Source organism: Puma concolor, chromosome B4, assembly GCF_028749965.1.
Source record: "Puma concolor isolate L17-30 chromosome B4, mPumCon1.1.hap2, whole genome shotgun sequence".
Lineage (NCBI taxonomy): Eukaryota > Metazoa > Chordata > Mammalia > Carnivora > Felidae > Puma > Puma concolor.
Window position 1 is genome coordinate 19414610 of NC_141673.1, and position 17577 is coordinate 19432186.

The 17577-nt window shown below is 39.5% G+C and overlaps 2 protein-coding genes across 7 annotated transcripts in view; one reads left to right on the forward strand and one right to left on the reverse strand.

The window, feature by feature from the left end:
- LOC147578949 (uncharacterized) overlaps positions 1–17577 on the reverse strand; it is an 89889-nt gene that overhangs the window by 69836 nt on the left and 2476 nt on the right. For both annotated transcript variants that reach the window (XM_086712513.1, XM_086712515.1), the window contains exons 2-3: positions 6593–6692; positions 6322–6491 (exon numbers count right to left, since the gene is read on the reverse strand). In XM_086712513.1, the coding sequence (XP_086568639.1) occupies positions 6322–6491; positions 6593–6626 (204 nt within the window). In that variant the 5' untranslated portion in view covers positions 6627–6692. The remainder of the gene's footprint in view (positions 1–6321; positions 6492–6592; positions 6693–17577) is intronic.
- The window catches only part of IGF1 (insulin like growth factor 1), a 78873-nt gene continuing 68931 nt past the window's right edge, over positions 7636–17577 (forward strand). The window contains exons 1-2 of one of the 5 annotated variants that reach the window (XM_025926623.2): positions 7636–8146; positions 12822–12978. In XM_025926623.2, the coding sequence (XP_025782408.1) occupies positions 8084–8146; positions 12822–12978 (220 nt within the window). In that variant the 5' untranslated portion in view covers positions 7636–8083. Of the gene's footprint in view, positions 8147–9554; positions 10125–12821; positions 12979–17577 lie in introns of those variants that run through there. The other 4 variants (XM_086712512.1, XM_025926621.2, XM_086712511.1 and 1 more) reach the window with 4 other exon arrangements.

Below are 17577 nucleotides of genomic sequence, written 5' to 3' on the forward strand. Positions count from 1 at the left end.
TAGAATGACATGAGGGAAGACTTGTTAGGAGCCCATGCAATAATCCAGGAATTCATTAATCCAATCTAAAACAATGCTGGGCAAATTGAGAGGAAGAGGCTGAGCTTTTCAGACATTATAAAGGAAGGTGGAAGAAGGAGGGTGAGGTTTGATGAGTGAGTGTGTATCCACATCACATAAGTAAGCCAAGACCAAGATAGTAATCACAGAAGTCCAAAAGATTTGCAGAGGTAAACTGAGTTACTAGATACACATCTTCTCAAACACAAATGCATATATGCTCCTATTCAGTCAATACTAAGGACAGATGACATTTTCAATAAAATTTTTGAGACTTTTATTGACTATAAAAGTAATACCTGCTGAATATAAAATAACAATAATAATAATAATTGGAAAATGCAGGAAAGTATTAAGAAGAAAGTTAAAATACCACTTGTCTTCCTGAATCTGAAAAGAGCATCAGCCCCAAAAAGCCAGGTATGGAGTCAGTCTCTGGAGGCAGAAGCATGTGGGAAATTTCTCTCCCATTTGGCAAAAAGGCAAGACATCATCCTACCCAAACACCACCATAGGCCTGAAACTTCTCTCCAGTGATCGAAACAGCTAGTTTTAAAATAAGAGAATGAATACACTTATTATCTAGAGAAACTAAGCACTGATGTTTGAGTGTTATTGTGTGCATACGTAAGAGTTGTGTGAGTGTGTGTGTATGTGTGTTATGTATATTTGTTCCCATTAGTGGTAGGGAAAAAAAAACTGTTATTGTTTTTTGTCACCAGTGAGAAGTATCTTCATAAAATATAATGACATGGACAAGGCAAGTGCCCTGTGACTTCCTTTTATCAATAATCAGGGAACAGTGAGTGCAGGAGCCAAAGGTTTAAGAAAAATGTATAGGAAGAAAACTTAGAATTGGGAAATATAATCCATTAACTTGAGTTTTCTTTTCTGCCGGGAAAAGACAATTATTATTGTTCAATTTTAGTGAGGGAGGACTAGTGAATGTACCTTTGGAGAACCAGTGGTGTGATATTAATATATATGTCAGCTTGGCTAAGCCACAGTAGCCATATATTTGGTCACATTCTAGATGTTTTGTGAAGTTAATTTTTTATTTTTGAACTTTTATTATTTTTAAGTTTATTTATGTATTTTGAGAGAGACAGAGAATGTGCAGGAAGGGCAGAGAGAGAAGAAGAGAGAATCCCAAGCAGGCTCCACACTGTCAGTGCAGAGCCAAATGCAGGGCTCGAACCCACCAGCCGTGAGATCATGACCTGAGCCGAAACTGAGAGTTGGACACTCAACTGACTGAGTCACCCAGGTGCCCCTGTGAAGGTAATTTTTAGATGATATTAATATTTAAATCAGTATACTTTGAGTAAAAGCAGATTACCCTCCATAAAGTGGGTAGGCCTCATCCAATTAGGTGAAGGCCTCCACAGAAGAAGAGGGAATTCTACCAGCAGACCACCTTTGGATTCAAACTGCAACTCTTCCCTGAGTCTCCAACCTGCTGGCCTATCCTGCAGATTTTGGACTTGCTAAGCCTTCACATTCATATGTACCAATTCCTTAAAATACATTGAGAGAGAGAGAGAGAGATCCTATTGGTTCTGTTTCTCTGGAGAATTCTGATCAATACAACTGGGTTTAAATATTTATGTTGAGTTCTGGAAGAAGCTGAGGCCTTTAGCAGGTGTTGTGAAAAATAGCAAAGTGTGTTATAGGCATATCTGAATCCCTGCCTAGAAGGTGTCCATAGCCTCCTTTCACCCCATGCTCTCAAAGAGAACAACAAAACTTCCCTGATTGACCCACATAAAGAGTGGGATGCTCGAGGGGCGCCTGGGTGGCGCAGTCGGTTAAGCGTCCGACTTCAGCCAGGTCATGATCTCGCGGTCCGTGAGTTCGAGCCCCGCGTCAGGCTCTGGGCTGATGGCTCAGAGCCTGGAGCCTGTTTCCCATTCTGTGTCTCCCTCTCTCTCTGCCCCTCCCCCGTTCATGCTCTGTCTCTCTCTATCCCAAAAATAAATAAACGTTGAAAAAAAAAAATTTTTAAAAAAAAGAGTGGGATGCTCTCATGAACCGGTTTTTATAGCAAATTTAGGTCTCACCAGAAATAAGACCTTTCTGACTTATTGTGCAAAATCTTTATCAAATGTAATTATTTCATTTTTCCATTAAAACCTACTTACCAAAGTATACACACAATTTAATCTTTCCAAATGGAAGCTCTGGCAAGACCATTGGGTGACCAGTAGATACCTCAGTCTTTCTCACCTAGCACTGCTCAAATTGACCTATGTTATAATGTAACCCAGATTTGTTCTTGCATATTTACCTTGAGGCACAATGCTATTCCCAGAGGTAATCACAGGTTCAGCTACGTACAAATCTTTGTATCACGAGAGAATTAAGACTATTTTCCAGTCTTGTAGCCAAGCAAGGACTACTGATGGTGAAAGAAGACAAAAGGGTTTCCACAGTGCAGAAGTCTGAGAGCATAGCTACAGCCTCATCCCCTCACATCCCCCCAACAATGGGAACCTCTTCATTCGTATATAACTTTGTCCAAGCTGTTCCTTCTGCCCAGAATAGCCTTTACTGTTTTTTTTTTTTTTTTCATCTTGGAAGTGAACTCATGCCTCAAGACCTAACTCAAATGCTATTCACTCCTTTTTCAACATCTCTAAGCTCTATGAAAGACTGGAATAAAAATGAATGTGAGTTTAAAGGGTATTTAAATTATTAAGAAACGTAATCAATACATTTATATGGTAGCATTTTTTACATGCAGGGTCTTTGTTCAATACTTTTTCATTGTGGCTATGAACTTTTTTTCCCCAACACATGGCAGAGTCTACCGCAGTGATTTCCAAACATCAGATATTCAAATATCAATTACACATTTGTTTTTTGGTCATAACTGTTGGCCACCTATATTATCTACTTACTTAATTTTTTTTCTTAAATTGATTTTTTAAAAGTTAGATGCTAAGTTAGATTCTGACAGAATCTGAGATTTAAAATATCTATTTCAAAAACAGCATCAATTGCCCTAAAAAGATCCTTAAAAATAAACTCCATGAAAACAAAATAATACTTTTAAATTCTGGATAAAACCGCTGCACGCAAAGCCTTTGGGCTTAAGGTCCATTTTTGTTTGTTTGTTTGTTTGTTTGTTTGTTTGTTTGTTGTAATCAGACAGGAAGATTAGGAAATGTTAGAGAGGCAGTGAAGGCAGGCTGGTACCAAACTGAGATTTTCTCCCTGGTAAACTTAGGGTAGAAAGAATTGACAATAAAACTACACCCACACTTATGTGACTCTTTAATGCCCTGTCTTTGACCATCAGTGTAAAAGCCCTTATTTTGAACGGTGATGAGCATAGAGCAGACAGGAAGAGTGGATTTGAGATCCACTTACAAGCACCTAAATTTGTTTCATTAAACAAGTAAGTCACTTTTCTATCCATCGATGCCCCCCCCCTTCATTTTTCTTATTCACCCGCAAGAGAATTTATTATAGTTTTCACGTGAAATAGTTTACCTTTATCATCACTTATTTTCCGGACTTTCATTAAATCAACAAAATGTTTTGAACCCATACCAGGAGCTCAGCATTGGGACTGCAGTCACGGGAAAGACATGTGTGCCCTCGCTAAGTTTATCATCTTTCTCTCCCCTTAGCTCTCTTCCCCTTTTTAAAACTACAGCGAATCAAAGACCCAGCTTATTTATTTCAAAAAGATGAAAAGATTAAAGATTAGTGCAGCTTAAAGTCTATTTGAATCCGGAGATTTTCAAAACGCCCCACTCCTCCCAAACTCCACACATTAACCACGAAGATTGCCCTGGCACTTTCCCTGCAGGCCACTAGGCGGCGCGCACATTTTTCGATTCCAAAAGAAAGTGCGTATGTGGGTACTTCCGCTGAAGTTTGGAATTGGTGTCTCCTTTCCCCACTTTCTATTTAACTTGGGGCAATTGTGGAGCCCTCGGGTTCTCTCACTGCACCAAGACATCCCCGCCCCATGCAGTGACTCCGTGTCTGCCATTACGAAGAATTCTTTTGCTCCCCAAACCACAACAGTTTTGCTTCTGACTGTTTTCAGCATTTGCCCTTTTGACATTTTAGAAGAAACGGGATCCAAGTTTGATGTTGAAAAGAAAGCACTGATTTATTTAGTGAGAAGATCTCTTCTCGCTATTACCGTTTTCCCTAGCTGTGGGGAAAATGCTCCTCTAAGGATTTAAAGCAGTTCATTTGAGCTAAAGATCGTCCTAAAGAATAACAGAACTCCTTCTGAGCAGATCTTTCGGAGCTGACATTGGTGCCCTCGTTCAGCAGCATGCTGTATTTTTGAGGTCCAGCCTTCTTCTCTGAGTTTTACATTCTGAACTGACAAACGTTTGATTTCAAACATTGCAGAATATGCTTCCAGACTAACCGTCCCAATAAATCATGGCCTAAGACATACATCCAAGAGTTCCCTACGTTCTTTGCCTGGTAGGTGGCCCTAGAACCTTACACCTCACTGTTTCTCTGATCCCAAAGTCCCCTTCCCTCTAAATATCCATCCTGAGCATTTCTTGGGAGTCAGCAAAGCCATTAATGAAATAAATTGTAAATATGCCCTATTGTACATGGATACGAAATTGCCTTTTGGGTGAGTTCCTCTGCAGTTGACCCGGGGAACGCTGGGAACATGTTTTGAGAAAAAAGAGTGAAGACTGGGCCTTGCCCACTGCGTTGTGTGAATTTCCATCAGCCTGCTCTTTAAGGAGATGAACAACTTTTTTGTTTGTTTGTTTAAAGAGAGGTGTCAGAAGTCTTCTGAGGCTGCAGCTTTATGCAAATACGCTACTCAAGAAGCCGGCTCTAGGGGAGAGTTATTTATATCCCATAGGCATTACACATGCAAAAGGTGAAACTGTGAATCTCTGAATTTCCAGGAGTGGATGTTCTCATGATGAACACATCCTTGCAGTTAGCTATTTTGGTGGCACACAGTTCCCATACCTAACTGTCAGATTGTTCCAGACAGGAGACTACATCATCATTCAGTAATTTTAGAATGACCCCATATGTTTCTCTCCCCATGGGACTTCATGATCTGAACTTTTCCTAGGATCAGATTTACTACCACCTTGGACTGTCTGGTAATAGATACATTTCACTTCTTTTTTTCCTAAACAGGTACAGCCCTCAGTTATTAAAAGGTAATCATGTGGCACATTTATTGCCCTTTCACTTTCATATTGACTCATGGAATTAGCAAAGAAATTCCATTTCTCTAGGAATTATTGCCCCGCTCCATTGCTGGCTCACCCTACCCAGAAATACAGACCATTCTCCACATCGAAGTATACAATAATCACTTCAGGAAATTGCTTTCCCTATTGGAAACTGAGAGCTCACATCGGAATGTTTCCACAGCACAGCTGATGATAATTACGACTCACTGAAATTTCAGTTTTCTTTGATTGTGACATAAAAACTGGGACATAAATTAAAACCCAATTATCCTTTAAGGGTAATTGGGGTTATAAAACCAAGAGACTGTGAGTCAGTGTGTCGATATCGCAGGAGCACAGCGTCTGATGGAACAATATGTGTCCTGTGTCCCAAACAGCCTTTCACACGAAATGGTTGGGGATAAGGTGATCTGTGCACAATGCATATGCCGAGAGAGTACGTCAGACTGGGTTACGGCCTTGGAGAAATGCAGTGAGCCTCTAGGACATCTTGGAAAGATTAAAATGTGCTAACACTGCAGTTGGAACGTCCTGGCCTTCACCTGTGAAGGTGTCCAGTGGTGGAGCAAGGCACTCAGCACCGAGACTCCAGCCAAGACCTGACTGCACGCTTGGAAAATGCAGTTCTTTCTACCTGGGAAATAGGTACAGCTGTTTGGCTCAATACAATCTATATCATCAATGTCCACGAAAGGGTGGGCTTTGTTTTTTACAAAGGGCATGATCCACAAAGGCTGCAGAAAGGATTTTTGGTAAATCATGTCATAAATTAAGTGCACAGAGGGGAACTCATTAAAGGAAGATCTGAGTTATTCTTTAGGACAGGAATTGCCCACACACGTGCAGCTGCCTACCAGGCCACCTTCCGCTGATGTGTATTTGTATACACTCTTCAGGTCACATCAAATCCACTGAAACTTCCCAACGTTGTACCCCAAACCCTCTCGTGACACATCTCTCATTCTGGATTTCTAAAGAGTTTCACTTCCCCATCTTTCTAGAGAATTTTTTACTCCCTCTTGGTGTGTACTGTTTGTATTTTTACAAGAGCACATACCCGCCACATGACAGTGACATTTTCCTCTCTGGCTCTGCCACTCAGCTGAAAGCCCCGTGGGGGCCTTGACTGCAATTCATGCAGCTGGGCACACAGTAGACACTCACTAAATGATGCTGAATATAATGCACCATCCAAACAGCATGACTCCAGATTTCCAGTTTTTCTTTCTGGAAGGTAAACATTGCCACGAGTTATTAACTACACAGAAGACTTGACCAAACCCAACCCCCTTGCAAAACCAACCAGGTTTTCCTTTGAGGACACTCACCTCTGCAAACAAATTTCTGGCGACAGGACACCATAAAGGTCCAGACTAGGGTTTGGAGCAGACCTCTGTTTTAGTTGTTGCGTCAGACCCATCGAGGCCCCTGAGAATCACGAGAGAGAAACGCAAGGTCCAGGTTATTTCCACCAACCCCGGGAAACCATGCCTGGATAGACATCTAGGGAAAGTGTTATGTCTGATCTGGGCTTTTGCAACCTTATTTCATAATCTACTTTCTTATCTACTATCTCACAAAACCAAAGAGCAATTGGTACAAACTGTATTGACAAAAGATCAGAACTTGATTCTCAATGGCAAAGGCAAGTATACATTATAAATAGCAAAACAGCTGGCTTGGACCATGTTGCCGGCCACTCATCCAGTTGAGGGATTTAAATGACATCATAACCCTTGAGAGGGTATTGCTAGCCAGCTGGTGTTATTTAGAATACACAAACATTGGAGAAAGAAAACACACACACACACACACACACACACACATTCACACACACACACACACACACACACACACACACACACACACACACAGGTTCAAGTTATGCAGAAAAACACGAACAATGGAAAAATAGTTTGCCCCTCAGGTGCCCTTCCCCTGGGGGGTTGATAGGAAGCCTAGCGGAGAAAGGAAGAAAAAGATTTTATTTTTTCAATTGGCTTTACAGCTCAGCAAAGTCTTTGCCCTGTTGTGGGCAAAAAGCATGAGACAGTGTCCTAAAGGGAGCCAATTGCAATGCTGCCTGCCCCTTTTCTAGGTTCTAGGAAATGAGATCATTCCCCTTGCTTGGCAACTAGGACAAGGGGTCACCCCAGTGCTATCTTCCAACCTAGTTTACCCTGGTCATTTCAGGGTTAAAATTATAGGGTTTGCTCGAGCTGGTTTTTTTCTTCATTTCTGTCTTTTAATTTTGCATTTGCTCTAGAATATAAAAACGTTTGCCCATCCTCCATCGTATGTTCCTTTAATACTGGTAAGGTGTATTAGCAGATGTGTCTCCCTGCCCAGCAGAAAGTTAATCAGAGAACAGATCCTTATTTTCTATGGCAGCATCAGTATTTTAATGTCTGCTAACCCTGTCACTAACACACATTCTTTTAAGGGAAAAAAATGCTTCTGTGCTCTAGTTTTAAAATGCAAAGGTATGATGTTATTTGTCACCATGCCCAAAAAAGTCCTTACTCGATAACTTTGCCAGAAGAGGGAGAGAGAGAGAAGGCAAATGTTCCCCCAGCTGTTTCCTGTCTACAGTGTCTGTGTTTTGTAGATAAATGTGAGGATTTTCTCTAAATCCCTCTTCTGTTTGCTAAATCTCACTGTCACTGCTAAATTCAGAGCAGATAGAGCCTGCGCAATGGAATAAAGTCCTCAAAATTGAAATGTGACATTGCTCTCAACATCTCCCATCTCTCTGGATTTCTTTTTGCCTCATTATTCCTGCTAAGCAATTCATTTCCAGACTTTGCACTTCAGAAGCAATGGGAAAAATCAGCAGTCTTCCAACCCAATTATTTAAGTGCTGCTTTTGTGATTTCTTGAAGGTAAATATTTCTTACTCTTTAAAGTCATTGGGGAATTTTCTTTAAATTGTGTACTGTTTGCTTCTGCCTAGAAATGTTATTCACTTTAGAATTTTCATTGTTTCGGAACTGGGAGTTATTTATAAATTGCTGAATATGCATTTCTGTGGGATCTGAAAAAATAGCTCCGGGAGATGGATGCCTTTGCACAGATATCTGTATGAGTAGAAACTATTGCAAGGTACTTGTGCTAAATCCTCCACTTCTGCAGGGCTTCAGTGGTGTCCTTATAGAAGATTCCTTTAAATCCTGTCTATGGTTAAAGACTGTAGAGCATGGATATGAACTTTTGGATTTTTTTTGCAGGTGCAGATGTTTTATTTTTAAGACCATGTTCGTGTGTCTATGTGTGTGTATGTGTGTGTGTATGTATGTATGTGTGTGTGTGTGTGTGTGTGTGTGTGTGTGTATAACTTGTCAGGACTGGACTTTTTATTACAAGGCACATACGAAGAGTTATCTGTTAGATGATATTAAAGCTTTAAAATATGATCTTTGGAGCTAAGGTCCCAGAACTCTCTGCACTTATGCCCAGAGAGTCAAAGTTAGAGTGAAGTTTAATTTGCTCTTCTGAAAAAGAACTCCTTGACAATTCTTGCTGACCTCGCATATTCGTATAATTTAAACAAATGCATACTGTATATACGGAGAGGGAAAACTTTCTAGCAACTGCATGTCTAAGTTTTCTCTTTTGAAGAGGACTATCATGGGCGAAGTTTGGACTTAGGGTTTCGTGTTGTAACACTCTGATTTTATACTCGGTGTTGTAAAGTCTCTTTAGGTAAATTTGGCTGCTGTTGTTAATACCAACTTCTCTTTTCCAATCACTGGCCCTAGTTCAAGTTTCCATTCTCAGCAAAATTATATCCTTCAAGACTTGTGTTTTTCCAATTTGCAAGCACTTTTAAGCCGCTGTCACTGGCTTCTCGATGCAATTGCCTAAGAGCTCAATTCATAAAACGTCCCTGCACTTAGTACAGCATTCATTCGCTGCTTTCAAATACTCCACCACTAGGACTTTTCTTAGTCAAGTAAGTGGCTTAGGAGTTAGGGATACGGCTTTGTCAGGCACCTGATTCTCCTACCCTCAAGATACAAAGCCACATGATGGGTACTTTGCTTTTAAAAGAAATGAAGTCTCTCTATATGTATATGCATGTATGTGTGTGTGTGTGCATATATATATATATATATATATATATATGTGTGTGTGTGTGTGTGTGTGTGTGTATCCATATATATATGTGTGTATATATATGTGTATAGATAGATAGATAGATAGATAGATAGATAGATAGATAGATAGATAGATCACGCGATCTTACAGCTAGGGTTTTTGTCTCCCTACTTAGATATTCATAAAAGAGGTTGTTGAGTGTTATTCTGCATTAATTACAAGTTTAGAAAACTGTCTCCAGATGAACTTTTCAGAAGTAAAGCTAGCAATAAGTTATTGCTTTCCCCCCATTCCTGGAGCAGTAAGTGGTTTGAGGAAGCCGTGTGATCCTTCAAACATAATTCAGTAAGTAAAGGTGTCCTGCCTAGAGGCAGCATTCACAACTGGATTGTACTGAGTCTCAAGATATTTGCAAGTGTTTGAGTCAGAGGGAAGAGGGTAAGGCAGAAGACTGGAGCTTGGGTCACTGTTCAGGGTGGCTACAATAGGCACACAATGGAAATTGGTGCCTTGATTGGGAGGAAAAGATTGACTCAAATCCCAGCTGTGCAATTTGTTCATTGTTTGAATGGACAAAAGGCAGTTTACCCAGGCTAACAGCATACCTGCCTGGGTGTCCAAATGTAACTAGATGCTTTCACAAGCCCCACCCACAAAGCAGCACATGTTTTTAAGTCCTGTTTTCTATTCACATCAGCCTCATAATACCCACCCTGACCTGCTGTAAAAGATCTGGAACAAACAAAAATGGTTACACCTACAGTGAGTATTTTCTTATGACTATTGCCCTGAAATTTTGCTGGGCATTTTCGTTGTAGACCAGACATCTGGAATCAATTGATATTCCATTTATTTAAGATAAAAAGAAAGGTCTTTTAAATTTTGAAAATGTGAATGATTTTTGAGAAACAGTGTTCTGATGTTTTTCCCCCTTTTTTTTCTCTCCTTCTCTTTCTGGTTCTTCTTTCCTTTCTCTCTGTATCTTTCCTTTCTGTTTCTTTTGTGTTTGGCAAAATAAAAGACCAAGAAAAGGATGAACATATGGGGCCACTTGTTTCAAACTTTTAACTCCTAAGCGAGTTTGTTATTGTTTTCTTTTAGGGGAACATGATGTGATAAAATTCTCTGGTTCTCTGTGGGTGTACTGGACTGTTCTCTGAACTAAAGGAAAATGCAGTAGAGGTTCTATCCTGTCCTAGAGATAAAAGTGCTGATATTTATCTAACAATATAACTCAGCAAAAAAGAAAAGGAAAAAGAAAAATCTATATAAAATCAATCTCAAATTCTTAAATGTTAGTGATCTATAGGTATTGTTGGGCTTATATGTGTGATACCAGAAATAACTATGGAAAATACAGTTTTGACATCTCCCGAAGTTCTCAATTCACTAAGGCTACCTCTTTCCCTGGATTTCACGAAAACTAAAGAACTTCAAGGCATCTACAGTTGCAGGTGCTTGGCCCTCGGCATTACTATAAACTCAACAAAGAAGGGAGAGATGGAGAAGTGAGACAGGTAGACTAGCATACATCTAAAACTGGCCCATTGCCAGAGTGTGGGGTATGTTCTGTAAGATCAGTTTGGAGTTTGCTCTTTTGAAAAAGGCAGTGAAGTCTAGTTGGGTTGGAATTGTTGAGATTTCCACTGGAAGTATTGAAGGGGAAAGCCCCCACCAATTATTTTATAACTAAGACCAATGCAGATTGCCTGATGACCTGTGCCCAGCAGTCCTGGTGGCTTTGGCTATGTGGTGGCAGAGGGCTTCCAGGCAGAGATCCTCCTGAGAAAATGGAAGAGATGTTCGGTTGGGTGTTTACCTTCTCTTCTATTTTACGGTCATTATTTATGATGATCTGCAAACAGAGGGCACTTTTCATCTTAAACTGTTTTACAAGCATTAACTAAATATTTACGTTGTGTTAACAAAAGTCAGGGGTTTAAGGTTTTTTCCCAATTTCTGAGCTGAAGGTCTGGCCACAAAAATGGAAATCTTAATTAGAATGATGGAGTAAAGTCTGCCACTGATGTAGAGAGCCATTAAGTTGAGAGTTCATGGAGGGCAAGGAGGACAAATGATGGAGTCTGTTCCTCCAAAACGGATGGGGTTGAATGGACCGGCCTCTACTGTGAGGTTCAGAAAAGCCTCTTTTTATAATGATCACTTCCAGCGTAACTCCATGACCCTTTTGACAGGGTCCCTTGCTTACATCCTGTCAGTGACTCATCCAAGGCCACTGAAAGTAAATGCATCTGAAAGAGGTGAAGCTACTTGCCTTGGGAGTCTTCCTGGAAGAAACCACATCTTTGTGCCACAAGTAGCAATGTGGGAAAGTTAGTGATCACTACTACTCTAAGAGTGGATGGAGCCTTGAGCCACAGAAATCTTGCTTTAGGCAAGGCTGCCATTTGGCTTCTATTATTGGCTAAATAAGTCAACCAGGGGTCCCTTGGTATATTTTGCTGTAAAATGGATACAGTGACACATAAGTCCCTCTGAGACATGAAGTCACAATTCCTGTGACAAAAAAAAAAAAAAAAAAAAAAAAAAAAAAAGAAGTCTTTTGAAGGTTTTGAGCTTAATGCCCTGTTCTTGGAAGGCAATGTCTACACATACGTTGATTTGATAGTGCACTTGACACAGAGGGCATTAGAGTACAGAAGGTGAAGGGTCTACTTAGCATGAGCCAATTTCATTCCTAAATCCTCATATTTCTCCAGTTTCTGTTCATATTTTCACTTCCACTTGTGGTTGTGTTAACTACTGATATTCCCTAGGTAAAAAGTTTCTCTCTTTGTGCTTCTCTCTGTCTCTGTTTCTCTCTTTCTCTCTCTCATTAAGTGAAAAATTAAAAAAAAAAACCCACCCTATAACGACATACAGTATTTTCACAAGTCCTTTTTTATCCACAGTAAACTCTTTTTAATAAGTAGCTGGGGAATGCTGTTCTAGTTAACTTAATATTCTGGTCCATAACGCATGCATATGTCATCTTTGAATGGCCAATCTTTAGAGAATTTAAATTAATAAAACGTATTTGGCCCCAAATCGGGACTGAGCATAGTTTAACCTTTGAAAATTCAGAAGGTTTACCAGGATCTCTGAGTGGTGTGGGATTCTACTGCAATAATAGCATTTTTCATTTACATAGTAAATGTTTCTAGATGTTTTATCTCATTGAATTGTAATAGGAATCTGTAAAGAAGGGGTTCGGAAAAAGTCCACGGTGGCAAGGGGATTAAACACAGGTTGTTTGATGCCAAGACATGATCCGTCCACACCACCCTATGGTCTGCCATGCACTCTGATGCACTTTTGTGGAGGGTAGTTCTGACTAATGGCAGTAACAGAATGTGTGTGTGAGGGGAGGGGCAGGGGGGCAATGTACTTTTGCCTCACCCACACTGCCCTTGCAAGGACCAGGGAGGAAACATGACCATTCTTCTGTGTTTTTGGCAGGTAAAGATGCACATCATGTCCCCCTCTCATCTCTTCTATCTGGGCCTGTGCTTGCTCACCTTCACCAGCTCCGCCACAGCTGGACCAGAGACGCTCTGTGGGGCTGAGTTGGTGGACGCTCTTCAGTTCGTGTGTGGAGACAGGGGTTTTTATTTCAGTAAGTAGCCCTCCCTCTCACTGCTCTGTGGATTTACAACCGCAGGGAGTGTGTGAATAACTGAATGACTGCCCGTGGCTGGCAGCCGTCCTCAGCCTCTGAGATTCTTCACCTTAAAGTAAGCCTAGTGTTTCAACGGGGCTGTGGCAGGTTTTGCAGATTTAGGATGGAATTTTCCTCCTTAGCAGTTTGTCTTTTAACTACTTCCTGCTGAGAGCTTTCCCAAATCTATTGTGCTCTACCCTCACTGTTCCTTTCCTTTCAGTGAAAGGATGGGACAAGATGGAGCCTAGAGGATTGCGTTCTTTTTGTCTCAAGATCTGTGGGTGCACATATAAACATATGGAAACAAGTGCTAGGTAATTTGGAGTAAAATAGTAAGGGGGACTTGGAGAAAGAATTAAGGGGGCACATCCCAGATGTCTCCACGCAATATGAAATCACCAGGAACAGAAGGTGAACTTCACTCAAAGGCACATTTGCAAATACACAGACAGTCTCTAAATGCAAACTCAAATGCCATATTAATTTGTCCTCTATGCAAATTGACCTTGATTTTTTTGGTTATTGCCTTCCTTTGACTTAGCTTTTCTCTGGGACTCTCCATCTGGAAAAGGGTTTCTGACAAGTGTGGGGTTACTTATCCCATAAGTAGATCTCAGGTGCTTAAAATGTTGACAGTCAATAAAAAATAGACAGCCAACTCAATGTTTCCAAATAATAAACACAAATATAACTCAATGTTGCCTGGGGGAACTGATCACTTAAAGAATCTACCTCAGAGGTACCTATCAAATTGTACATTATAGGACAGTGAAAGATTTAAAGCCAATTGCTCATTCTATATAATTGTTTGGAATTTTAGAGAGTTCCAGGAAACTGATATTCAGGTCCTCAGTGAGCATGAATCATTCTTAGAGGTTTATTATCACTCGAGTGTAGACAGCTTACCTCAGTTGCCCACTAAGCTTTGAATAGCTCCTCTGATGACTCACAGACTTCAAGTTTCTCTCATCTTCTTCCTGGGGAAGGTGGTGTGTGCTTGTGTGTGTGTGTGTGTGTGTGTGTGTGAGAGAGAGAGAGAGAGAGAGAGAGAGAGAGAGAGAGAGACTAGGGAAAGGGTCCTGAATACAGCAGTCTGTGATGAGTCGGGGAGATGGGAAAGGAGAGGCTGGTGGAGGACTGATGGGTACTCATCACAGATTTGGCAACAAATAGTCTTTAAACAACTACAAACAGAGAATGAGAAGTGCTTTCTATACTTGAATGAGTAAATTCCCCCTCTCTGTTTCCAGCTAATGCTTCAATAGAGTGAATTCAGGTATTTTTCTCCCAACAAAGCAATTCTATCTGGTTCTCTGTTGTAGTGCAGATGAATGAGTTCATTGGTGGGTACTTTTAAAATAGCAGACCTGTTTTACCTTTGAAATATCCAGTGAAAGGCAAATGTGTTACATCAACATCACCCAATGGTGGGTTGTCATTACTCTTTATTTTGCTGTTACTGATCCACATATAAAAAATGAATAAGTAATTCCACTTATTATGCTCAAGAGATTTTCTCCCCTGATAATCCATTTGCAAAATTTCCTTTGATCCAAGGATCAAGGTGATTGCCAAGCCCACAATTGTCTTCTGTTATGTGCCAAGCTGAATTGTCTTGTTTGACATGATGTGCTCCAGGATTTCCATGCACAGTGCATGGAAACTGGATCATTCTGTGCCTGTGATATTTGAATTAGATGATGAAAAATGGGAACAGAAATAATGATTTGGTCCCACATAATCATATAATACCGATACATGTGCACACAGACAGTTAAGAGTATGGGACAACTAAGATGGAAACCAATTTCAAGCCACTGAAAAGGTTCTTTTATTGTTACTACAATGATCAAATTTTAGCAGATGTTTTTAAACTCCATTTTAATAACTTGAAAGGGAAAGTTTATATATAGGCACTCTTAATGTTTGAAGTATAACTTTGGATAGAAAGTGGTTTCATAAATTGTGATTATTGTCAGCATTGCCATTGAGACTCTATGTTTCATAAATTCTGCCTAATAGAATTCTATGACTTATATAAATTTTTTGTCTGACACAGAACCTCATGAACAAAAGTATTCTTGTTAACTTTCTAGTCAACTGGACAATCTCTTTTGCCAAAGAGAAGTTAGCTTTAATTCAAAACATTGATGGAGCATGTGCTATATGTGAGATACTGTACTAGGCATGAATAAGATGCCTAGAAATGAATGAGAGATTGACTTTGCTTTCAAGAAACTCATAGTCTGATCAGGATGTTTCAAAACTGCATGTAACTATTATCAAATGTCATATGAGAAACACAATCATAGAAGAATAGATTATAGTCCTTTATGCTTTTCCTGAAGATTTTGTCTCATTTGAAATCACCTAGCCATGATCTACCCTCTCAATGGGCTTCTTGATGCCAAAGACTATATTTATTTACCATTGAATCCTAGTAGCTAGCCCTATGCCTGGCTGATTTGGTAAAGGCTCATATTTGATTATTGAACTGACAAGCTTGAATTGAATTTAATTGAATCCAATTGAGTGGAATGGAATTACTTATTTGGGATCTCAGTCTTCAGAACCTTAAAGAATTAAGTTTGTCAAGTACTTTGGACAATTTATACCTCCTATATATCTAGCTATTGGATAAAACTATTTTTCTTTTATTCAACTGAATACAGTGTATACTAACAATGTCTTAGAGACTGCATTTTGGTCATCCCCAAGCTACACTGATGGTCTGGTTTGTGTCTAAGCCAATTATTCTCACAGGCATTAACTGTTGTCAACAAATTTTATTGAGTTTCCTTTTTGTCCGCTGAGATTTAGTGTGTGTAGAAGTCAGCTTTAAGCATTTACAGTCTTTGAGATACTTTTTAGAGGAAATCAGTCTTCCCCACCTCTATCCCCTGTCAATTGACTCTTATCATTGTTTTTATCCTTATTTTCAAAGTTTTACTGTGGCTGTGCTTTTTATTTTAAGCTGTGTCAAATCCATTTTGAAAGTATAGTTTTGTTGTTCTTGTTATTTTTTAATAGTGGAAGGCAGTTTCTGATCTTAGTTTGAAATTCAAACATCTAAAAGAAAATTGCCTCCATATTTATCTTTTTGCTTGGCCCGAATGTTTAACAAGGGGAATTTTCTCAACCTATTAGAAAAGAACAGTTCTGAATATAAAAAAAGTTTTTAATGTTGACTTTGTATTGACTGACCCAGTGTGTGAATGAGCTCATCTTTGTCTACAAGCACAAGTTCCACTACAGCACAGTGGAAGCATCCTTCTAGATTATCTGTTTTGTGAATATTTTCCCAGCATAAGTGGAACAGTTCCTCTATAATTAATGCAGCTTCCCCAGACATTTTATGAAATGAAAGTTCCAATGAACAGCTAATTACTAATTCTTCCCTATGTATCATAGTAAGAGAAGGTATCAGCCAGTCTTATGCTCTCACCGTCCTATGAGGAAAATGGTAGCATAATGAAGTGGCACATTGGGAAAGAGCTAGCTATTATCTTGCCAGATTGATGGAGCCCTCATAGAGGAGGGCTTGTTATAACCTCATTTTGCATGAAACATAGCAAGAGGAAAAGAGCTTCAACTGAAATAGAAGTTAAGCTTGCCATAGATATAATTTTTTGACAGTCATGGTGATTAACCATTTTAACGTGTACTTTAGGGGCTCGTGGAATTTCCCTCTTTGGAGATACTTAAAAAATTGACAGACAACCAACCATCTTGGATGGTTTCAATTAAGAGCAACCAAAAGAAAGCAAGTTTCGGGGGTCCTTTTTAGTTTTAAGAGTCTATAAACAGTCCCTTAAATAAACTGTATATGCTTTACCTCGGCGGTCTGGGAAAAAGGAGAAGTAAATCAATTAGAAAAAAAAGTTGGATACCCTTTCAGCTATTCCAGATTTATGGCTTTTGTAAAACATACTTCCAATGCATAGTTATTAAGAACGGGTCTGAATAAACTAAAGGCATTCTTCATGTATTAAAACATACTGCTTTAAGTGAAACTTTGCAATGAATTTCATTGTTATTGATTGCAACAACCTTCCTAGATCTAGGTATTATTATTAACTCAGGCTTCTTTCATTTGAAATATAGTGCTCAGAAAACTGCTCCCAGACCTGTCATTCATTAGCTGTATGACTTTGGCAGGCATTTAAACTTCCTGGGTCAAAATGTCCTTGTCTATAAAACAAGGGGATTTTGTTAAAGCAAATGACTTCTTCTAACTTTAATGGACTCATAGTCCAGATTGTAATTATCAAGGATTGGGTGCTATTCAAGAAAGAAGAACCTTGGATTTAAGTAGTGGCCAAAGTACATTTAGTGTCCTTTATCTTCTCTACAGAGTTTCTGTTTGCCCCTAGAGATAGGCGATTCCACCTACTTAATGAAAGAGTAGCCAGCTTCTTTGTTTTGTTTTGTTTTGTTTTGTTTTGTTTTGTTTTGTTTTGTTTTGTTTTAAGGTGAGCTTCAACCCCTCAGGGATGGAATAAAAGTTCAGACATGACCAAATACATGAGGGTCATCTGGCCAAAGGAGCACACA